General features: G+C 45.8%; 1 protein-coding gene across 1 annotated transcript in view; it reads left to right on the top strand.

The window, feature by feature from the left end:
• The window catches only part of LOC105480754 (ATPase H+ transporting V1 subunit E1), a 40,774-nt gene that overhangs the window by 12,858 nt on the left and 3,315 nt on the right, over window positions 1-24,601 (top strand). Inside the window, exons 3-7 of the mRNA XM_011739929.2 lie at window positions 5,556-5,665; window positions 6,010-6,076; window positions 18,353-18,442; window positions 19,928-19,996; window positions 22,960-23,054. Coding sequence (XP_011738231.1) covers window positions 5,556-5,665; window positions 6,010-6,076; window positions 18,353-18,442; window positions 19,928-19,996; window positions 22,960-23,054 — 431 coding nt within the window. The remainder of the gene's footprint in view (window positions 1-5,555; window positions 5,666-6,009; window positions 6,077-18,352; window positions 18,443-19,927; window positions 19,997-22,959; window positions 23,055-24,601) is intronic.

The raw sequence follows: 24,601 nt of genomic DNA, 5'->3' as shown, positions 1-24,601 counted from the left end.
CTTCCTTCCTTCCTTTCTTTCTTTCTTTTTTTTTTTTTTTGAGACAGAGTTTCACTCTTGTCTCCCCAGCTGAAGTGCAGTGGCGCAGTCTCAGCTCACTGCAACCTCCGCCTCCCAGGTTCAAGTGATTCTCCTACTTCAGCCTCCTGAGTAGCTGAGATTACAGGCACACGCCACCACATCCAGCTAATATTTGTATTTTTAGTAGAGATGGGGTTTCACCATGTTGGCCAGGATGGTCTCAATCTCTTGAGATCTGCCTGCCTTGGCCTCCCCAAGTGCTGGGATTATAGGTGTGAGCCACAGTGCCTGGCTCCTTCTTTCATTTTGAGACAGAGTCTCACTTCATCACCCGGACTGCAGTGCAGCAGCCTGATCTCAGCTCACTGCAACCTCTGCCTCCCAGGTTCAAGCGATTTTCCTGCCTCAGCCTTCCAAGTAGCTGGGACTACAGGCATGCACCATCACACCTGTCTAATTTTTGTATTTTTAGTAGAGACAGGGTTTTACCATGTTGGCCATGGTGGTCTTGAACTCCTGACCTCAAGTGATCCACCCTCTTGGGCCTCCCAAAGTGGTGGGATTACAGGTGTAAAACACCGTGCCCAGCCCTATTTATTTACTTTTTTTTTTTTTTTTTTTTAGATGGAGTCTCGCTCTGTCACCCAGGCTGGAGTGCAGTGGCCTGATCTTGGCTCACTGCAAGCTCTACCTCCTGGGTTCACGCCATTCTGTTGCGTCAGTCTCCCGAGTAGCTGGGACTACAGGCACCTGCCACCACATCCAGCTAATTTTTTGTATTATTATTATTTTTGTGTGTGTGTGAGATGGAATCTCACTCTGTCGCCCAGGCTGGAGTACAATAGTGTGATCTCTGCTCACTGCAACCTCTGCCTCCCAAGTTCAAGTGATTCTCCTGCCTCAGCTTCCCCAATAGCTGGGATTAGAAGCGCCCGCCACCACGCCCAGCTAATTTTTGTATTTTTGGTAGAGACAGGGTTTCACCAGGTTGGCCAGGCTGGTCTGGAACTCCTGACCTCAGGTGATCCACCCGCCTCGGCCTCCCAAAGTGCTGGGATTACAGGCATGAGCCACCGCGCCCGGCCAATTTTTTTTATTTTTAGTAGAGGCGAGGTTTTACCACGTTAGCCAGGATGGTCTCAATCTCCTGACCTCATGATCTGCCCGCCTCAGCCTCCCAAAGTGCTGGGATTACAGGCGTGAGCCTGGCCTTTATTTACTTTTTAATTTAAATTTTACCTTAATAAATTCTTCATTGGAAATGTCTGTATCTTTAACATTAAAAAATAAATTTTCCTCTCTAATTGTTGTGATTGCCAGTAAGTGTCCTGAAATTTTATGTTAGAGGGTAGAAAAGTAATGGATGGTTCATTTTCTCATGGAAACCAAAATTCAAATATTTAACAACTGTGGTGAACTGTGATAGGTGACTGGAGAAGGTTGTAGTGTTTCATTGTTTAGCTTTTTTGTTAATCGGTGCTCATTGCAAAAAAATAAAGTTTAGGCCGGGCTTGGTGGCTCACGCCTGTAATCCCAGCACTTTGGGAGGCTGAGGCAGGTGGATCACCTGAGGTCAGGAGTTCAAGACCAGCCTGACCAACATGGTGAAACCCCGTGTCTACTAAAAATACGAAAATTAGCTGGGCATGGTGGCACGTGCCTGTCATCCCAGCTACCCGGAGGCTGAGGTTGGAGAATCGCTTGAACCCAGGATGCAGAGGTTTCAGTGAGCCGAGATCATGCCACTGCACTCCAGCCTGGACGACAGAGTGAGATCTTGTCTCAAAAAAAAAAAAAAAAGGTTTGTAAGTATATAAGGTATAAAATGAAAACCCCACCCATTACAAAGGTGTCCTTCCATCAGCATTTAGAAGTTTTATCTACATTTCCAGTTGCACATTGCTTATGCCAATTTATATTCCTTAACAGTATATCAAAATGTTCTTTTCTGAAGGTATAATCATAACACGCATTTTTTAAAACTTACTTTTAAAATATTAACAAAATAAGGTCGGGCGTGGTGGCTCAAGCCTGTAATCCCAGCACTTTGGGAGGCCGAGACGGGCGGATCACAAGGTCAGGAGATCGAGACCATCCTGGCTAACACGGTGAAACCTTGTCTCTATTAAGAAATACAAAAAACTAGTCGGGCGAGGTGGCGGGCGCCTGTAGTCCCAGCTACTCGGGAGGCTGAGGCAGGAGAATGGCATGAACCTGGGAGGCGGGGCTTGCAGTGAGCTGAGATCCGGCCACTGCACTCCAGCCTGGGTGACAGAGCGAGACTCCGTCTCAAAAAAAAAAAAAAAAAAAAAAATTACCAAAATATGGCCGGGGCGGTGGCTCAAACCTGTAATCCCAGCACTTTGGGAGGCTGACACAGGTGGATCACCTGAGGTCAGGAGTTTAAGATTAGCCTGGCCAACATGGTGAAACCCCACCTCTACAAAAAATACAAAAATGAGTTGGGTGTGGTGGTGCATGCCTGTAGTCTCAGCTACTGAGGAGGCTGAGGCAGGAGAATTGCATGAACCCAGGAGGCAGAGGTTGCAGTGAGCTGAGATCGCACCATGGCACTCCATCCAGGCTGGGTGACAGAGGGAGACTATCTCAAGAAAAAAATTAGTAAATAAAATAAAATATGACCAAGATATATTGTTTAATATTTTCATTGTCCTTTTAGTACAGCCTTAAATTTTTATGTGCCTGGTACTGTAGAAATAAAACTCTCTGAAGCCTTGGGCTATTTGGTGAGTTTATCATTTAAGGAAGAAAAGATTATTTTCCCTCCCATTAATACATAACAGCTAATAGGATATTGCTTAATATTGTTTTGATGGTGATAGTTTCTTGTATGACTCTTTGTGGATCAAATACAGAAGTCCTATTTCAGCTATTATTTCAGTAAATGCATTTCTTACTTTTTTTTTTTTTTTTTTTTTTTGAGCCAGAGTTTCACTCTTGTTGCCCAGGCTGGAGTGTAATGGTGTGATATCGGCTCACTGCAACCTCCGCCTTCCAGGTTCAAGCGATTATCCTGCCTCAGCCTCCCGAGTAGCTGGGACTACAGGCGCACGCTGCCATGCCCAGCTAATTTTTTGCATTTTAGTAGAGACGGGGTTTCACCATGTTGCCCAGGCTGACCTTGAATTCCTGAACTTAGGCAATCCACCCGCCTCAGCCTCCGAAAGTGCTAGGATTACAGGCGTGAGCCACTGCGCCCGGCCTTAGTAAATGCATTTTTGTCTCAAGTATTTATTTATTTATTTTTGAGATGGAGTCTCCCTCTATTGCCCACGCTGGAGTCCAGTGGCGCAATCTCGGCTCACTACAACCTCCACCTCCTGGGTTCAAGAGATTCTCTTGCCTCAGCCTCCTGAGTAGCTGGGATTACAGGTGCCCGCCACCATGCCCAGCTAATTGTTTTATATTTTTAGTAGAGACGGGGTTTCACCATATTGGCCTGGCTGCTCTGGAACTCCTGACCTCATGATCCACCTGCTTCAGTCTCCCAAAGTGCTGGGGTGCTGGGATTACAGGCGGGAGCCGCCACGCCCGGGGTTTGTTTTCTTTTTTTTTTTGATATGGAGTCTTGCACTGTCGCCCGGGCTGGAGTGCAGTGGCACGATCTTAGCTGACTACAACTTCTGCCTCCCAGGTTCAAGCGATTCTCCTGCCTCAGCCTCCCGAGTACCTGGGACTACAGGCGCCCGCTACCACACCTGGCTAATTTTTGTATTTTTAGTAGAGATGGGGTTTCACTATGTTGGCCAGGTTGGTCTTGAACTTCTGACCTTGCGATCCGTCTGCCTCAGCCTCTCAAAGTGCTGGGATTATAGGCGTGAGCCATGGCGCCGAACCCATAATTCGTATTTTTAAATATATGCCACACTTACCCATGAGGGAAAAAACTTTTTTTTTTTTTTTTAAGACGAGTTCGCTTTTGTTGCCCAGGGTGGAGTTCAATGGCGCGATCTCAGCTCACCGCGATCTCAGCTCACCGCAACCTCCACCTCCTGGGTTCAAGCATTCATCCTGCCTGTCCCTCTTGAGTAGCTGGGATTACAGGCATGCACCACCATGTCTGGCTAATTTTTTTTTTTTTTTTTTGTATTAGTAGAGATGGGATTTCTCCATGTTGGTCAGGCTGGTCTTGAACTCCCAACCTCAGGTGATCCGCCCACCTCAGCCTCCCAAAGTGCTGGGATTACAGGCGTGAGCCACCCTACCTGGCCAGGATCTTCTAAACTTTCAAGTTCTATGTCATTTTTATTGGCCCACTAACAAGCTAATAGATTAAGTTTCGAATGTGTGGTAATTTTTTTCATGTGCAGAATATTCTACCCAATTATATCCTTTAGTAACTTGTTGGTTACTGTTATCCTTGATGAAATTTTTAGTTTCCTGGTACATCATTTATAATGAAAATTGCTGATCTTTCCTTTTGAATAAATTAGAATCCTTGAAAATGAGTCACAATAAATTTTGTTTTATTTATTTGTTTATTTTTATTTTTATTATTTTTTGAAATGGAGTCTCACTCTGTCGCCCAGGCTAGAGTGCAGTGGCCAGATCTTAGCTCACTGCAAGCTCCGCCTCCCAGGTTTAAGCCATTCTCCTGCCTCAGCCTCCCGTGTAGCTGGGACTACAGGCACCCGCCACCTCGTCCGGCTATTTTTTTTTTTTTTTCTTTAAATAGAGACAGAGTTTCACCGTGTTAGCCAGGATGGTCTCGATCTCCTGACCTCGTGATCCGCCCGTCTCGGCCTCCCAAAGTGCTGGGATTACAGGCTTGAGCCACCTCGCCCGGCCAATTTTCTGTTTTATATATGAAATTAGTGTTCATGGCCGGGCGCGGTGGCTCACGCCTGTAATCCCAGCACTTTGGGAGGCTGAGGCGGGCAGATCACAAGGTCAGGAGATCGAGACCACGGTGAAACCCCGTCTCTACTAAAAATACAAAAAATGAGGCCGGGCGCGGTGGCTCAAGCCTGTAATCCCAGCACTTTGGGAGGCCGAGACAGGCGGATCACGAGGTCAGGAGATCGAGACCATCCTGGTTAACACGGTGAAACCCCGTCTCTACTAAAAAATACAAAAAACTAGCCGGCCGAGGTGGCGGACGCCTGTAGTCCCAGCTACTCGGGAGGCGGAGGCAGGAGAATGGCGTGAACCCGGGAGGCGGAGCTTGCAGTGAGCTGAGATCCGGCCACTGCACTCCAGCCTGGGTGACAGCGCGAGACTCCGTCTCAAAAAAAAAAAAAAAAAAAAAAATGAGCTGGGCGCGGTGGCGGGCGCCTGTAGTCCCAGCTACTCGGGAGGCTGAGGCAGGAGAATGGTGTGAACCCAGGAGGCGGAGCTTTCAGTGAGCCAGGATCGCGCCACTGCACTCCAGCTTGGGTGACAGAGCAAGACTCTGTCTCAAAAAAAAAAAAAAGAAATTAGTGTTCATAAGCAAGTAACCCAGGTCACCAGCTGTTTAAAATTGTTGATCAAAACTTGATGTGATGAATTAATATTGACTAATTTCCCTGTAGGCAGAAGAAGAGTTCAACATAGAGAAAGGTCGGCTTGTGCAAACCCAAAGACTAAAGATCATGGAATATTATGAGAAGAAAGAGAAACAGATTGAGCAGCAGAAGAAAATGTAAGTAGATCCCGGTTGCAGTATTAAGCTAAGAAGTTTTCCGAAGTCATGAGATGAAGACGGAGCAGGCGCTTTGGAGTCAGGCATATATAGATTCAGGTCTTAACTCGACCACCTGCTACTAATCTGACAGATTGTTTAACTTCTCTTTCTTCATTTGTGAAAATCAAAGCTTGACAGGATTATTCAAAGACGAAACTGCAGGCTGGGCAAGGTAGTTCACGCTTGTGATCCTGATGCTTTGGGGAGGCCGAGGGAGGAGGATTGCTTCAACCTAGGAGTTCAAGTTCTTTCTCTGCAGTTTTAAGTTGTTACTTACGCTATTTTTCAATACCATTTTGCAGTCAGATGTCCAATTTGATGAATCAAGCAAGACTCAAAGTCCTCAGAGCGAGAGATGACCTTATCACAGTGAGTAATTAGCCCCTATTAGTTATAAAGTTATTACATGTTTATTCGTTTGCCTATTGTAGATTACTAGTTAATATTAATTAAGGAGTCGAGTGAATAATTTTTAGAGAGAAAACATTCAACAAATTATTATAATAAATACAAAAGTGAGTAAGAGCCAAGCCCTGTATTGAAGGACTTTCTGATCTAACGAGCATGTAAGACTCTCCTGGATCATAGCACACACTGTGGGTGGACTGCACAGTACGCGAGGGTACAGGGAGCAATGAGACTAGAACCATCGGATGGTTAGTACAGAGGCCATGAGTGTGAGGCTAAAGAACTTCACCTGTTTTCAACAGAAAGCTGTGGAAACTTTGGTATTATTTTGTGGAGAATATCATAGATAAGGCTCACGATATAAGCATGCAGGCTAAATTTAACAGGGAAGAGGCTAGAAAAAAGAAAACCATATGGAAAGTATTACAGTCCTCTAAGGAAGAGGGCAGAAACCTCCAGAAGCATACCACTTCGTTGAGAAAGTGTAGAGCTATTTGGATTATATTCATAAACCAAACAGGGATGCCTGCTGTTTCCACTGTTACTCATTGTGACTGTAAAATAAAAAGTAGATCTCTCTATAATAACTACTGAAATTATTAAATTACTAGGAATAAATCCTATATAAAAACAGGTCTAGGGCCGGGCGCGGTGGCTCACGCCTGTAATCCCAGCACTTTGGGAGGCCGAGACGGGCGGATCACAAGGTCAGGAGATCGAGACCATCCTGGCTAACATGGTGAAACCCTGTCTCTACTAAAAGTACAAAAAAAACTAGCCGGGCGAGGTGGCGGGCGCCTGTAGTCCCAGCTACTCGGGAGGCTGAGGTTGGAGAATGGCGTAAACCCAGGAGGCGGAGCTTGTAGTGAGCCGAGTTCGCGCCACTGCACCCCAGCCTGGGTGACAGAGCAAAGACTCCGTCTCAAAAAAAAAAAAAAAAAAAAAAAAAACAGGTCTAAAACTAAAAATCTAGAACTTGAATAAATGGAAGACATACTGTTTTCTTAGATGAGACAGAAACACAAACCGGTATTCCAAGTTGTCAGTTCTTATTAGATTGATCAGTTTTTTTTTTTTGTTTTTTTTTTTTTTGAGACGGAGTCTCGCTCTGTCGCCCAGGCTGGAGTGCAGTGGCGGGATCTCGGCTCACTGCAAGCTCCGCCTCCCGGGTTCACGCCATTCTCCTGCCTCAGCCTCCCGAGTAGCTGGGACTACAGGCGCCCACAACCGTGCCCGGCTAATTTTTTGTATTTTTAGTAGAGACGGGGTTTCACCGTGGTCTCGATCTCCTGACCTTGTGATCCGCCCGCCTCGGCCTCCCAAAGTGCTGGGATTACAGGCGTGAGCCACCGCGCCCGGCCCGATCAGTTCTTATTAGATTGTCACTTCTTATTAATTGATGGTGGCAGTGAGAACTGAGTCGCAGTGTTAGTGTTGATGGATTTTACAGGAAGACTTTCCAGACATTGACTGACTGCCTTTTCTTCCAAGTCCATCACTAAATTCTGAGTATCAGGTGTGGATGTGCTAGGAGAATGATGGACCCGTTAACAAAAATGGGAAGTCAAGATGCTGAAATGTTTTCTTAACAAAAATAACGCCGGGCGCAGTGGCTTACACCTGTAATCCCAGCACTTTGGGAGGCCAAGGTGGGCGGACCACGAGATCAGGAGATCGAGACCATCCTGGCTAACACGGTGAAACCCCGTCTCTACTAAAAATACAAAAAATTAGCCGGGCGTAGTGGTGGACGCCTGTAGTCCCAGCTACTAGGGAGGCTGAGGCAGGAGAATGGCGTGAACCTGGAAGACGGAGCTTGCAGTGAGCCAAGATCGCACCACTGCACTCCAGCCTGGGCGACAGAGCGAGACTCCGTCTCAAAAAAAAAAAAAAAAAAAAAAAAAAGATAAATAACTAGTTCTTTTTTCTGTTTGTTTGTTTTGGCATCCCTGGGTAGGCTTGACTTTTGGACACGTTTGAGGGGCCAAGAAACCTCCAGACGTAGGTGTCAGTGAGGATGTTAAGTGTAAAGGACTGATACTTAGGACACCACAGAGATGATTTACTAACATAACTTCCATATTACTTCAAATAATAAAAGTTGCCCCAAATTTAAGTGCTTTATCTGCTTTTAAACTCCAGGAATATGGGAAGATACAAAATCTGTTGCCGATTTATCTTGCCACATGGGATTAGCTCATCCCCTTTAAAATACAAAAGAAAGAGTCAAGAGATTCCTGGGGAAATGTTGCCTGCAAAATGTTAATGGCTCAGGACAACTGTTATTTTCTGTCTTCACTAAAGTGTCAATAATCAGGAGTTGATTTCCTTCCAGAGGATTCAAATTCCTTTAGCAACTTGGATTGACTGAACTAATTTGTAACCAGCTTTTTGAGACGGAGTCTCGCCCTGTTGCCCAGGCTGGAGTACAGTGGCGCAATCTCAGCTCACTGCAACCTTTGCCTCCTGGGTTCAAGTGATTCTCCTGCCTCAGCCTCCTGAGTAGCGGGGACTACAGGTGCCCGCCACCACCTGGCTAAATTTTTTTTTACTTTTAGTAGAGATAGGGTTTCACCATGTTAGCCAGGATGGTCTCGAACTCCTGACATTGTGATCCACCCATCTCAGGCTCCCTAAGTGATGGGATTACAGGTGTAAGCCACTGTGCCCAGCCTAAACAATTGTATGTCTTACTTTTTTTTTTTTTTTTAAACGGAGTCTCGCTCTGTCGCCCAGGCTGGAGTGCAGTGGCGTGATCTCGGTTCACTGCAAGCTCCACCTCCCGGGTTCACGCCATTCTCCCACCTCAGCCTCCAGAGTAGCTGGGACTACAGGTGCCCGCCACCACGCCCGGCTAATGTTTTGTATTTTTAGTAGAGACAGGGTTTCACCATGTTAGCCAGGATGGTCTCGATCTCCTGACCTTGTGATCCGCCCGCCTTAGCCTCCCAAAGTGCTAGGATTACAGGCATGAGCCACTGCGCCCAGCCAATAGTATGTCTTAGGGAAGGTAGTTTGTTGTAGAGGGGCTTGGGGCTTAAGAGTCAATCAGCTATGAGTTTAAATGTCAACTCTGCCATACTCGTTTGTCTCAATTACTGTTTCCGACCCTCAGTTTTCTCTTGTATTCATTATCTATGTTATGTATGTACGTTATAAAGTTTGGTTCAGAGTACTTACGAGAATCGAATGAGAACACATGTAAGTCCTCTGGCATGTAACATTTGTCATACCGTATTTAAGAAATGTTAGTTCCCTTTCTCCATCCCCATCCCCATCTCCACCAGTGATAACCCTTTCTTCTCACAATAGGCCTGTGTAGATAAAATATTCTTAGTTTAGGCCAGGCGCGGCGGCTCACGCCTGTAATCCCAGCACTTTGGGAGGCTGAGGCGGGCAGATCATGAGGTCAGGAGATTGAGACCATCCTCACTAACGCGGTGAAACCCCATCTCTACCAAAAATACAAAAAACTAAGCAGGCGAGGTGGCGGGCGCCTGTAGTCGCAACTACTTGGGAGGCTGAGGCAGGAGAATGGCGTGAACCCGGGAGGCGGAGCTTGCAGTGAATCGAGATCCTGCCACAGCACTCTATGCTGGGTGACAGAGCAAGACTCCGTCTCAAAAAAAAAAAAATATATATATATATATACACACACACATATTTATATATTTTCTTAGCTTATTATCCTAATGCCCAGAAAGCCTCTTGACTATAGTATTTTCATTATTTATGCCCAAAGTAAAAAATGACAACTGTGACATCTACTGCTTAGATACTATTATTTGTATAAGTCAAAAAAGTTTAGAGGCATGTAATGTCAATGTCTTGGCAGCATTCCTAAATATAAGTAGCAAGGGCTATAACACACAAGGTTATAGCAAAAGGTTATAATCTTAGCTAATTAATAGGCTTTGTAATTAGGTTTTTACTTTTTTTTTTTAATGCTGCCTTTTTGAAGGTTAATAATAAGAGTAGAAAGGATTCTGAGAAAGATCATCTAACGTATTATAGAAATGGTTTTGATGATACATTCTCTGATGCTGCTGTGTCTTAGATGGTATCCTGACCTTTCGTAACTGGATATAAACAACCCATAGGTTTAGTGGATTTGACTTTACTACTTTTTTTTTTTTTTGAGATGGAGTCTCGCTCTGTTGCCCAAGCTGGAGTGCAGTGGCACAATCTCAGCTCACTGCAAGCTCCGCCTCCCGGGTTCACGCCATTCTCCTGCCTCAGCCTCCCGAGTAGCTGGGACTACAGGTGCCCGCCACCACGCCCGCCTAGTTTTTTGTATTTTAAGTAGAGATGAGATTTCACCGTGTTGGCCAGGCTGGTCTCAAACTCCTGACTTCGTGATCTGCCCACCTCGGCCTCCTAAAGTGCTGGGATTACAGATGTGAGCCACCGTGCCCGGCCAGATTTGACTTGACTTCTAATTTTAACTTTTATTATTTCTTGCCCTTATTTTCTCTTTGCTCTAATTTTTTAATCCACTTGTTTATATTTTATTAGCTATTTTTTCTAATTTGCTTTTTAAAAAGTAATTAACATTTTCATTAGATATACTTCTGTAAGCTGCCTTAAATCTATTAAAATACATAAAAAATTACTAGTTGGCTTTTAGAAGGATTTTTTTTTTTTTTTTAAAGAGGCAGGGTCTGGCTATGTTGCCCAGGCTGGAATGCAGTGGTACAGTCATAGCTCACAAACTCCTGGGCTCAAGCAGTCCTTCCCACACAGCCTCCTATGTAGCTGGGATTACAGGCAAGAGCCACCATGCCTGGCCTCAGAGGGAAAATTTGAAGCGCCATAGATAAAATTCAGATCATGGCAGGGTGCGGTGGCTCAGGCCTGTAATCACAGCACTTTGGTAGGCCGAGATGGGCAGATCACAAGGTCAGGAGATCGAGACCATCCTGGCTAACACAGTGAAACCCCGTCTCTACTAAAAAATACAAAACAACTAGCTGGGCGAGGTGGCGGGCGCCTGTAGTCCCAGCTACTCGGGAGGCTGAGGTAGGAGAATGGCGTGAACCCGGGAGGCGGAGCTTGCAGTGAGCTGAGATCCGGCCACTGCAGTCCAGCCTGGGTGACAGAGCGAGACTCCGTCTCAAAAAAAAAAAAATGGCCGGGCGCGGTGGCTCAAGCCTGTAATCCCAGCACTTTGGGAGGCCGAGACGGGCGGATCACGAGGCCAGGAGATCGAGACCATCCTGGCTAACACAGTGAAACCCCGTCTCTACTAAAAAAATACAAAAAACTAGCCGGGCGAGGTGGCGGGCGCCTATAGTCCCAGCTACTCGGGAGGCTGAGGCAGGAGAATGACGTAAACCCGGGAGGCGGAGCTTGCAGTGAGCTGAGATCCGGCCACTGTACTCCAGTCCGGGCGACAGAGTGAGACTCCGTCTCAACAAAAAAAAAAAAAAAAAAAAAACAAACAAACAAACAAAATTCAGATCATTCATTCATTTATCAAATACCTGAATATCAGTGCTTCTCAACTTTTTTCCCTTCTCTCTGGAATATTCATATAGTTATATTACGTTTTAGTTACCATCTCTCATGACACACAGTGGTTTTCAAATTTGCACGCGGAGGATATTAAAAGAAAGTGCAGGAGGCCAGGCGCGGTGGCTCAAGCCTGTAATCCCAGCACTTTGGGAGGCTGAGACGGGCGGATCACAAGGTCAGGAGATCGAGACCATCCTGGCGAACAAGGTGAAACCCCGTCTCTACTAAAAAATACAAAAAACTAGCCGGGTGAGGTGGCGGGCGCCTGTAGTCCCAGCTACTCGGGAGGCTGAGGCAGGAGCATGGTGTAAACCCGGGAGGCGGAGCTTGCAGTGAGCTGAGATCCGGCCACAGCACTCCAGCCTGGGCGACAGAGTGAGACTCCGTCTCAAAAAAAAAAAAAGTGCAGGGCCAGGCTTGGTGGCTCACGCCTGTAATCCCAGCACTTTGGGAGGCCGAGGCAGATGGATCACTTGAGGTCAGGAGTTTGAGACCAGCCTGGCCAACATGGTGAAACTCTGTCTCTACTAAAAATGCAAAAAAATTAGCTGGACTTGGTGGCATGCGCCTATAGTCCCAGCTACTCGAGAGGCTGAGGCAGGAGAACTGCTTGAACCTGGGAGGCGGAGGTTGCGTTGAGCTGAAATCCCACCACTGTACTCCAGCCTGGGTGACAGAGCAAGACTCTCTGTCAAAAAAGAAAAAAAAAGGAAGTGCAGTTGTGTGGAATGAATGTGTTTTAATTTCTACTTAGGATAGTTTTCCAAAATACAGTAATCCATTTTCTTTAAGTGATGGGCTAGCCGAGTGACATGGCTCATGCCTATAGTCACAGCAGGTTATGAGGCCAAGGAGGGAGTGTGACTTGAGGCCAGCAGTTTGAGACCGGTCTGATAGACATAGGGAGACCCTGTCTGTACAAAAGATTTTTAGAAATTAGGCAGATGTGGTAGCACATGCCTGTGGTCCCAGCTACTCTGCAGGCTGAGACAGGAGAATCTCTTGAGCCCAAGAGTTTGTGGCTCCAGTGAGCTGTGATTATGCCACTGCATTTCAGCATAAATGACACAGGGAGACCCTGTCTCTGAAATAAAAATAATAAATAATAGAAACAAAAGAAATGGGCTAGAGAAAAATAATTCTCTTTTATGACCTTGAAAGACAAAGGAGTCATTTAGTTCATACCACACGTCTTCCCCAGATTTAGTCGCTCTCTGAGTTTGTCTGCTGACTTTAAAATTGTTGCAAACAAAATTCAGGTTTTGATACTCATGTTATCCCTCAGTTGTCACTCTTCTATTTTCATGTCATAACTTAGCTGGGTTCCCTTGAGGAACTAAGCTGTTTGAATTTAACAGTACATTGACCGGGCGCAGTGGCTCACGCCTGTAATCCCAGCACTTTGCGAGGCCGAGGCGGGTGGATCACAAGGTCAGGAGATCGAGACCATCCTGGCTAACACAGTGAAACCCTGTCTCTATTAAAAATACAAAAAATTAGCTGGGCGTGGTGGCAGGCGCCTGTAGTCTCAGCTACTCGGGAGGCTGAAGCAGAATGGCGTGAGCCCGGGAGACGAAGCTTGCAGTGAGCTGAGATCGCGCCACTGCACCCCAGCCTGGGCGACAGAGCAAGACTCTGTCTCAAAAAAAAAAAAAAAAAGAATTTAACAGTACATTTATCCCATGTGTCCTGTATTGTGCTAGCCCCTCTAGGAGGAGTCTGCAGTCTAACAGGACCTGGACAAGATAATATATCTCCACTGCAGCTGTTTGAGCATGACTTGAAGAATTAGTCATGAGATGGGAGACAGAATGGAGAGAGCAGTGTGAGTGAAAGACCGAGGCCTGAATTTGACATGTGCGGGAAATGGAGGTAGTCTGGCAGAGCGAGTAGTGGGCAGAGAACAGGCCACATATTAGGGTCTGATGAGAAGGGCCTTGAGTGTCTGCTGAAGAATATGGACTTTATCCTTTTGGCTAATTCTGGTTTTTTGTTTTTTTTTTGAGACCGAGTTCTGCTCTTGTTTCCCAGGCTGGAGTACAGTGGAGCGATCTTGGCTCACCACAACCTCCGCCTCCCGGGTTCAAGCGATTCTCCTGCCTCAGCCTCCCGAGTAGCTGAGATTACAGGCATGCGCCACCATGCCTGGCTAATTTTTTTGTATTTTTGGTAGAGATGCAGTTTCTCCATGTTGGTCAGGCTGGTCTCGAACTCCTGACCTCAGGTGATCTGCCGTCAGCTTCCCAAAGTGCTGGGATTACAGGCGTGAGCCACTGCGCCCAGCCCTAATTCTCTAACTTTAATGGGCATAAAAATCACCTGGGGGACCTTGTTAAAATGTAAATATTCATTCCCATTTCCAGAGACTTTTATATTCTAGTCAGGAGTCAGCATTTAAACAAGCAGCTCAGGGTAATCTTGGTGCGGGTAGTCTGAGAACCACACTTTGAGAAACAGTGTTTAATGGTTACATTTATGTTAGAGAAACACCACAGGTGACCATGTGGAGTAGAAACAAGGAGGGTGTGGCTTGCCTTCCTGGTCAAGAAGTAGAATGGTGGCAGCAGAAAGAGAAGACAGGCCTGTTCAGAGATCCTAAAAAGGTAGGATCTGTAGGACTTGGTGACTTACAGTTGTGATGAGTGAACGCAGAGGAGTCAAGAATGATGTAAGGGTTTGTAGTCTGGGCAACTGGTAGATGGAATGAAGATTAGAAATATAGGAAGAACAGGCCAGACGCGGTGGCTCATGCCTGTAATCCCAGCACTTCGGGAGGCCAAGGCAGGCGGATTGTGAGGTCAGGAGATCGAGACCATCCTGGAAAACATGGTGAAACCCCATCTCTACTAAAAATACAAAAATTAGCTGGGCATGGGGGCAGGTGCCTGTAATCCCAGCTACTTGGGAAGCTGAGGCAGGAGAATTGCTTGAACCAGGGAGTCAGAGGTTGCACTGAGCCAAGATCATGCCACTGCACTCCAGCCTGGCGACAGTGTGAGACTCCATGTCAAAAAAAAAAAAAAAAAAAAGAAAGAAATATAGGAAGAACAGGTAAGGAATGGTGAAAAAAACGTTGCGTTTGAATTGCCTTAGGATTCCAGGTGAAGCTCCATGAGTCTGTTAGGAGAGAAGAGGAGCTTATGTGGAGGCAACACAGAAGTCCCTGCTGAAGCTGTGGACAGAGATGAGAGCCCTGTGGTTTTGGATGGAGAATTAGAAGAGAAGTGGGCCAAATAAACTGAGAAGCATCAGTTTAATAGAAAATACATTGCTAAGGAAACGTGGGGGGAATGAATACAGTTATGTTGAATACAGAGAAGCCAAGGGAACCGCAAACTTGAACAAAATGGTCTCTTAATACAGTGTTCAGTGTTTGAGAGAATCACAGTGGGAAGAGCATGGTGGTCTTTGGATCTTGCAGTCAAGATGTCATTTCTTACATTTGCCAGAGCAGTTTCACTGGACTGATGAAGGCAGAAAGCCAGATTGTTATGGCGTGAGAAGGGAGAAGTGCGTGTGAGGTGAGGAGCTAAAGGCAGGGTGCATGGCCTGTTCACCAGCTGGGCTGTGTGCTTTAATCTCTTTTGGAACCAATCCAAGTATACTGTTGCATGCAACTTGAATTCAGTATATAGCTTGAGCCTTTATTTCTCTGACTTATAATGAGAATTTTGAGAAGATAAACATTTATGTAATTTCAGTTATTCTAAAGATACTTGTTTCTTTTTTAACCGCTTACAGTCTTAACTTCTTGCATCATTGAACCCTGTAAAAGAGATGTGTAGCAATGAGGAAACAGACTGTGAGATGATATAGATCAAAGAGGATTCAATCTACATAAAAGCACACATACATGCTTTGAAACAGACTGTGAGGTGATGTAGATCAAACAGGATTCAATCTACATAAAAGCACACATACATGCTTTGAAACAGACTGTGAGGTGATGTAGATCAAAGAGGATTCAATCTACATAAAAGCACACATACATGCTTTGAAACAGACTGTGAGGTGATGTAGATCAAACAGGATTCAATCTACATAAAAGCACACATACATGCTTTGAAACAGACTGTGAGGTGATGTAGATCAAACAGGATTCAATCTACATAAAAGCACACATACATGCTTTGAAACAGACTGTGAGGTGATGTAGATCAAACAGGATTCAGTCTACATAAAAGCACACATACATGCTTTGAATGGATTTTGCTATTTTGAAACATTTTACTTCTAGTTTATCCATAGAATAAGAAGTTGTGAAAGGAAAGGAAATTGTCACGCAATTAGAAAAGGATATTGACAAAAGATGGAAGGAAGGGGGTAAATACAGAACTGGGGTAAAAATTAAAAGACAATAGTCAAGCTGTTTGCTGCTTTGTTCTAAGTTGCATAATCCTTTATAGATATTTTTCTGTATTGATCCTTTTTCCTTGCCTGCCCAGGTGTTTTCCAGGATTAAGAGTGCACGCTTTGGAATTCCTTTGAGGTTTAAGTTCCATTTTTACCCTTCCCAGCTGTTCAGTGGGCAGATTTTTAAACCCCATTGACTCCTTTGAACCCTTCATTTCCTGTTAAAAAATAGGAGAAGACCAGGCACCATCCCTTATGCCTATAATCCCCACACTTTGGGAGGCTGAGGCAGGAGGATAGCTTGAGCATTCAAGACCAGCCTGGGCAACACAGTAAGACCTTGTCTCTACCAGAAATTTTAAAAAATTAACCAGGCGTGGTGGTGTCCCAGCTACTCTGGAGGCAGAGGCAGGAGGAGTGAGCTATGATTGCGCCACTGTACTTCAGCCTGGGTGACAGAGCAACGCCCTGTCTCAAAAAAAAAAGAGAGAAACATCCACCTGAAGCTTATTTAGAAAAAAATTAGATCACCCAGGTAAAGTGACTAGTATAATGCCTGAAACAAAATGAGTGTTGAATGAATGATAGTTCTTTCTTATCATTTCCCCAAACCTCAAAACTTACTCATAAGTTTTCTTTTTTTTTTTTTTTTTTATTTGAGACGGAGTTTTGCTCTTATTGCCCAGGCTGGAGTGCAATGGCGCAATCTTGGCTCACTGCAACCTCTGCCTCCCAGGTTCAAGCAATTCTCCTGCCTCAGCCTCCCAAGCAGCTGGGATTGCAGGCATGCACCACCACGCCTGGCTAATTTTGTATTTTTAGTAGAGATGGAGTTTTTCCACGTAGGTCAGGCTAGTGTCAAACTCCCGACCTCAGGTGATCCGCCTGCCTCAGCCTCCCAAAGTGCTGGGATTATAGGCGGGAGCCACTATGCCTGGCCATAAGTTTAAGTTTTCTTCTCTTTTCTTTCTTCTTGAGATGGAGTCTTGCTCTGTCACCCTGTGTGGAGTGCAGTGGCGCGATCTTGACTCACTGCAAGCTCTGCCTCCCGGGTTCAAGCGATTCTTCTGCCTCACCTCCTGAGTAGCTGGGATTACAGACTAATTTTTTGTATTTTAAGTAGAGACAGGGTTTCACCATGTTGGCCAAGCTGGTCTCTAACTTCTGACCTCAGGTGATCTGCCTCCCTTAGCCTCCCAAAGTGCTGGGATTACAGTTGTGAGCCACTGTGCCTGGCCAAGTTTTCTTTCTTAAAGGAGAATAAATAACCAGTAACATTTAAATTCTGAGACATTGGTACTGAAGTGGAGATTTCTATTGCTGTGGTTAGAGATGAAATAGAAATAAATGTCTTTGGCCAGGCTCGGTGGCTCATGTCTGTAATCCCAACACTTTGGGAGGCCAAGGAGGGTGGATCACAAGGTCAGGAGTTCAAGACCAGCCTGACCAACATGGTGAAACCCTGTCTCTACTAAAAATACAAAAATTAGCCGGGCATGGTGGTGTGCACCTGTAATCCCAGCTACTGAGGAGGCTGAGGCAGGAGAATCGCTTGAACCTGGGAGGTAGCGGCTGCAGTGAGCCAAGATCGCACCACTGCACTCCAGCCTAGGCGACAAAGTGAGACTCTGTCGCAAAAAAAAAAAAAAAAAACGAGAAAGAAAAGAAATAAATGCCCACTGACTCCTCAGACTGGGCAGGGCCACGGAGATACGGTTTTGTTGTTGACATCATCATCAGGTTTTGGTTTCCTGCTTTTGAGGAGCAAATTCCTAATATTTTCAGAATCCTCAGGACAGTTAGGTTCAGTTGGACAGATTTTCCCTTCCAAACTCATAAAATACAGATAAGCCCACATGTGAACTGTAGTAGTTGACAGTGAGAGACAGCTGTGGAACAGCTACATGAGGAGCCAGATTAGAACCAGAAAGTTATTTGAGCTTAGAATCACATCAAAGGGTGTCTCACTGGAATGTTAGTAGCTTATCACACTGATGGTAATTATTGATATTATTTTCCTTAAAAAAAAGGGGGGGGGTAATCTTGTACAAATGTTTTAATAGCTTGCTTTTCCAAGTTACACCGTGCACATCTTCCCATGTCAGTCACTTGTGTCAGTTTCTGAACTGATGGTTACCTGAGCTGTTCTCTGCTAGGCCGTGGACTTCCTGGGAGCAGAGATGGTGTTACATGCTTCCGTGGACCCAGCACAGCCCCTGCTTTATCTCAGATCTCAGGGAATGTGTGTTGAATGAAATCCCAGCAATAAAATATGAGGCAGCTGGGCGTGAGCCAGGGTCAGCCGCACAGTGGGTTCTGAGCTGACTGCCCAGATGGGTAGATAACTTTTATCTGTTCTCATCTTTGTAGGACCTACTAAATGAAGCAAAACAGAGACTCAGCAAGGTGGTAAAGGATACAACCAGGTACCAAGTGCTGCTGGATGGACTGGTTCTCCAGGTACCCTCACAGACCAGATCTACTGTTGATAGCCACAGTTCTGAGAAAATTTAGCGTGCCTATTAGAGACCAGCTCTATTTTTCCTGCTTTCTCATCATAGTTTTTTCCTTTCACCATTTTTTTTTTCTTTTAGCTTTTTCCCTTCCACTCTTGACCATACCTAAAATGTGTGCTGCATAGGAAAATAGTAAATCTGTCTGGTTGGATAAGACTTCCAGCCTGCTGCTCATTTATGTAGTCTTACATGACTTAAGGGTCAAATTTGCTTGCAATGGCTAGCTTTAAATTCCATTAATTTGATTTTGCCACTAAAATACTTGCTTTAGATTTAGGATTCCAACCAAACACTGTATATGTTTTAATTGTTTACTGCTGAGCTGGGAATCCTTATTTTACTTATGTTAATTACAATAATATTTGTCCTCAGCTTGGTTGATGTAATATAAGGCGTCTGCATGAATTTTGTTTCTACGACCAAAGGTTTGGGTTCATTTATCTGGTTTGTGATAGATTGATCTTTCCATGGTCTCGTGTGGTATATGCCATCTGTTAGTGGAACCTACCAGGGGAAGTTTTTCCAACCTAAATGAAAGAACTATAGAAACATCCTATTTTACAAGTTGCTTTATTTATTTATTTATTTATTTATTTTTGAGACGGAGTCTTGCTCTGTCGCCCAGGCTGGAGTGCAGTGGTGCAATCAAGGCTCACTGCAAGCTCCGCCTCCTGGGTTCACACCATTCTCCTGCCTCAGCCTCCCGAGTAGCTGGGACTACAGGCGCCTGTCACCACACCCAGCTAATTTTTTTTAATTTTTATTTATTTATTTATTTTTGAGACGGAGTCTCACTCTGTCACCCAGGCTGGAGTGCAGTGGCGCAATCTCGGGCTTACTGCAGCATCCACCTCTCAGGTCCAAGTGATTCTCCTGCCTCAGCCTCCCGAGGAGCTGGGGTTACAGGCGCCCACCACCACGCTCGGCTAATTTTTTTTATATTTTTAGTAGAGACGGGGTTTCACTATGTTAGCCAGGATGGTCTCGATCTCCTGACCTCATGATCTGCCCACCTCGGCCTCCCAAAGTGCTGGGACTACAGGCGTGAGCCACTGCGCCAGGCCTAATTTTTTACTTGTTTTTGGAGACAGAGTGTCACTCTGTCAGCCAGGCAGGAGTGCAGTGGCATCATCTCTGTTTACTTAAACCTCCGTCTCCTGGGTTCATGCCATTCTCTTGCCTCAGCCTCCTGAGTAAGCTGGAGTTATAGGCGTGCACCATCATGCCAGGCTAATTTTTTGTATTTTTAATAGAGATGGAATTTTGCCTTGTTGCCTACCTAGGCTGGTCTCGAATTTCTGAGCTCAGGCAATCCGCCCACCTTGGCCTCCCAAAGTGTTAGAATTACAGACCTGAGCCACTGCACCTGGCCTGTTGCTTTATTTTATAGTTTGCATTTTCTACTGATTGTATCTACTATTTCTTCCAGGGTTTGTACCAGTTGCTGGAGCCCCGAATGATTGTTCGTTGCAGGAAACAAGATTTCCCTCTGGTAAAGGTAAAGAACTTAGGATAATTTTTTATCTTTTTCTTTCTCTTTCTCCCTCTCGTTCTTTCTTTTCTTTCTCTCTCTCTCTTTCTTTCTTTCCTTCTTTCTTTCTCTCTTTTTCTCTCTTTCTCTTTCTCTTTCTCCATTTCACTCTTTTTCTTCCTTCCTTCTTTTCTTTTTCTTTTTCTTTTTTTTTTTTTTGATGGAGTCTCACTCTGTTGCCCAGGCTGGAGTACAATGGCAGTATCCCAGAGAGTCTGGTCAGCTCTGAGTCTGAGTTCTCCACCCACCTCGGTCCCCCAAAGTGCTAGGATTACAGGCGTGAGCCACTGCGCCCAGCCTATTTGCATTTTTATTATAATTTGTCTCCCTAAGTTACTTGTGCACTAGGAAAGAAAGTGCCAGCTAGAGAACATAGATATTCATTCCCCTTAACTGTACATTCCCCACTATAATAAGAGGTTAGAAACCATCTCAGTAACCCAAGTCTGTGTTTATACTGACAGCCTCATTTATTAACCTGTAAAACAGAGCTCAACATCATCATGGAGAATTCACCAAGGTGATGTCATTCAGTGGAGGGAGGTTTCAGTTGCTCACTAGCCTTCTCTAGATAACACCGTGATATTTCTGGGTGCCAAGCAAGCTTTTTCTTGAAACTTCTACAGTATCAGTGTCCAGAATTGGTGATCAGCTCTCCAAAGTGGTGCTGCATTAGATTTGAAAACAAGGAACTCTTGAATAGATGCATTGATTTGTTCAACAAAGTAATACTGTCAGAGAGAAATGTGAATAGTCTTCAGTTCTTCCAAGAAAGGATTTACATGGTTACCTGAGTGTGCACAATATTGTTCAAAGACAAGACTTTATTATGTCCACCACACTAATTGCAAGGTAGCAGTAAAAACTCACTTCTCTTTTTTCTTTTTTTGAGACAGTTTCACTCTGTCACCCAGGCTGGAGTGCTGTGGCGCGATCTTGGCTCACTGCAACCTCCGCCTCCCGGGTTCACACCATTCTCCTGCCTCAGCCTCCCAAGTAGCTGGGACTACAGACGTCCGCCACCACGCCTGGCTAATTTTTGTATATTTAGTAGAGACGGCGTTTCACCATGTTAGCCAAGATGGTCTCGATCTCCTGACCTCGTGATCCGCCTGCCTCAGCCTCCCAAAGTGCTGGGGTTACGGGCTTGAGTCACTGCGCCGTGTTTTTTTTTTTTTTTTTTTTTTTTTTTTTTTTTTGAGATGGAGTGTTGCTCTGTTGCCCAGGCTGGAGTGCAGTGGTGTAATCTCGGCTCACTGCAGCCTCCTCCCCCCGGGTTCAAGCAGTTCTCCTGCCTCAGCCTCCCAAGTAGCTGGGATTAGAGGCGCGCACCACCATGCCTGGCTAATTTTTTGTATCTTTAGTAGAAACGGTTTCACCATGTTGGCCAGGCTGGTCTTGAACTGACCTTGTGACCTGCCTGCCTCAGCCTCCCAAAGAGTTGGGATTACAGGCGTGAGCCACTGCGCCCAGCCTTTCTTTCTTTTTTTTTTTTTTTTAATTGTGGTAAAATATACATACCATTTACCATTTTAACCATACATTGTGCCATTAAGTACATTTACAACATTGTGCAGCCATCACCATCATCCATCTTCAGAACTTTTCCATTTTCCCATAGTGAAACTTCGTGCTCATTAAACACTAACTCTCCATTATTTCTCTTCTCCTTTCTTCTCCCCTGTTCACCTCATATAAGTGGAAACATTCGTATTTGTCCTTTTGAGACTGTTTGATTTCACTTAGCATAATGCCTTCAAGGTCCTGGTAGTGTGGGTCAGAATGCCCTTCCTTTGTAAGGCTGAATAATATTCCACGGTGTGGGTGCCCAACATTGTGCTGACCCGCGGCGTGGGTGCCCCACGTTGTGCTGGTCCGTGGCGTGGGTGCCCCACGTTGTGCTGGTCCGCGGTGTGTGAGCCACGGTGTGGGTGCCCCACGTTGTTCTGACCCGCGGCGTGGGTGCCCCACGTTGTGCTGACGCGCGGCGTGGGTGCCCCACGTTGTGCTGATCCGTTCATCTGTCACTGGACACTTGGGTTGTTCCCACTTTTTTGCTACTGTGAATAATCCTGCTGCAAACATGGGTGTGCGGATATCTGTCCTGCTTTCTATCCATTTGTCTGTATTCCCAGAGGTAGAATTGCCGGATCACGTGTTAATTCTGTGCTTCATGTTTTGAGGACCGTTGTACTGTTGTTCTGATCAGAACCATCCTTGTGGGTATGGCATGGCACCGCTGTTTCTGGTGCCTGCTGTCCCCCGCTCATCTGCAACTACCAGGTTAAGCTCATGTCAGCAGCCAAACTTCTCTTCCTTCTCTTCTCTCCTTAGGCACCTCCAGCTTCTAACACTCTCCGTTGGGGGGGATAATGTATCTTCCTCCTGCTGATCCATGTTTCACATCTGATAACTGCCTCTGATGTGTTTAATCACCTGCCAAGCCCCGTTAAATCTTTTTTTTTTTCCCCCCCGATATGGAGTCTCGCTCTGTCACCCAGGCTGGAGTGCAGTGGTGTGACCTTGGCTCACTGCAAACTCCGCCTCCCACGTTCAAGCAGTTCTGCCTCAACCTCCCAAGTAGCTGGGATTATAGGTGCGCGCCATCACGCCTCGATAATTTTTGTATTTTTAGTAGAGATGGGGTTTCGCTGTCTTGGCCAGGCTGGTCTTGAACTCCTGACCTCGTGAGCCACCACGCCCAGCCAAGCCCTGTTAAATCTTGACAGAAACCATTCGCGTCTCTTCCCTCCTGTGTGCAGACTGTCATTTTTCCTCAGTGACTGTGCCGTTCTACATTCCCACCAGCAGTGCCTCTGTTCTTTTACATGGCATAAATGGAAATATCCTTGCTTGTAGAGTCTGTTGAATTTTTGGATACCTGCTTCATAGTTTCTAGTCATACCTCTCATTGTTTTCTGTATTTCCAGGCTGCAGTGCAGAAGGCAATCCCTATGTACAAAATTGCCACCAAAAATGATGTTGATGTCCAAATTGACCAGGAGTCCTACCTGCCTGAAGACATGTAAGGAGTATTCCTGCTGCTAACAGCCACCTTCTCTCCCTGGGAGAGTGGCCTTTATACTGGGCCTTTTGCAAATGGTATTTTCACCAACACACTCTTAGACACAAGGCTAGAGCTGTGATGTGTTCTACTTGCAGCTGCTCCTGTTGTTCTGGCCGCGCTCTGTTGTTCTCCTTTGTTGGCCGGCTAAATACACTCTAAAAGTCTAGTTTCATCGGGTGTGGTGGCTCACGCCTGTAATCCCAGCACTTTGGGAGGCCAAGGCGGGCAGATCACAAGGTCAAGAGATCAAGACCATCCCGGCCAACATGGCCTAGGGAGCCAGACTCGCTCTCATACCAGCCCACCCTCTGCTCACAGTCCAGTCCTGTCTCTACGAAAAATACAAAACTTAGCTGAGCGTGGTGGGACGCACCTGTAGTCCCAGCTACCCAGGAGGCTGAGGCAGGAGAATCACTTGAACCCGGGAGGCGGAGGTTGCAGTGAGCCAGGATCACGCCACTGGACTCCAGTTTGGCGACAGAGTGAGACTGCATCTCCAAAAAAAAAAAAAAAGTCTAATTTATGGTCACTGCATTCTTTCTGCGGGGAGGTGGCCCCTAGAATGAAAGCTAGGACTGGATCTCTGTATTGGATGCTGAGGTAGGTACTCCCTCCTTCTGAGTAATAGTTGTCAAAACAAGAATTGTGTATGCCTAGTAATTAGGTTCCTTAGAGATAGAATTGCAAGTACGGGTGGTTTTTTTGTTTTTTTTTTTTTTTGTTTTTTTTTGAGATGGAGTCTCGCTCTGTTGCCCAGGCTGGAGTGCAGTGGCCAGATCTCAACTTACTGCAAGCTCCGCCTCCCGGGTTTACGCCATTCTCCTGCCTCAGCCTCCCGAGTAGCTGGGACTACAGGCGCCCACCACCTCGCCCGGCTAGTTTTTTGTATTTTTTAGTAGAGACGGGGTTTCACTGTGTTCGCCAGGATGATCTTGATCTCCTGACTTCGTGATCCGCCCATCTCAGCCTCCCAAAGTGCTGGGATTACAGGCTTGAGCCACCGCGCCCGGCCACGGGTGGTAATTTTATGACTGTGAGGAAATGACAGAACATTTCTCAGTGTAGTTGGAGTAGGCAGTACAAACTCCTGACAAGGGGAGAGCCAGCGTCATTTTATCGATTTCACCAGCCTGTCTCAGGCCACCTAGCCACACCACTAACATTGAAGAAAGTCCCTTGGACGCTTTTTTTTTAATGGACGGAGTCTCGCTCTGTCACCCAGGCTGGAGTACAGTGGCATGATCTCGGCTCACTGCAACCTCTGCCTCCTAGGTTCAAGCGATTTTCCTGCCTTAGCCTCCTGAGTAGCTGGGACTACAGGCGCCCGCCACCACGCCCGGCTAATTTTTTGTATTTTTAGTAGAGACAGGTTTCACCATGGTAGCCAGGATGGTCTCAATCTCCTGACCTCATGATCTGCCCGCCTCGGCCTCCCAAAGTGCTGGGATTACAGGCGTGAGCCACCGCACCTGGCTTCTTTTTTTTTTTTGAGTCAGGGTCTCTTT

Source organism: Macaca nemestrina, chromosome 15 (assembly GCF_043159975.1).
Source record: "Macaca nemestrina isolate mMacNem1 chromosome 15, mMacNem.hap1, whole genome shotgun sequence".
NCBI classification, from domain to species: Eukaryota; Metazoa; Chordata; class Mammalia; order Primates; family Cercopithecidae; genus Macaca; species Macaca nemestrina.
Note: the sequence above shows the minus strand (reverse complement) of the source record. Positions and strands in the feature narration are given on the sequence as shown.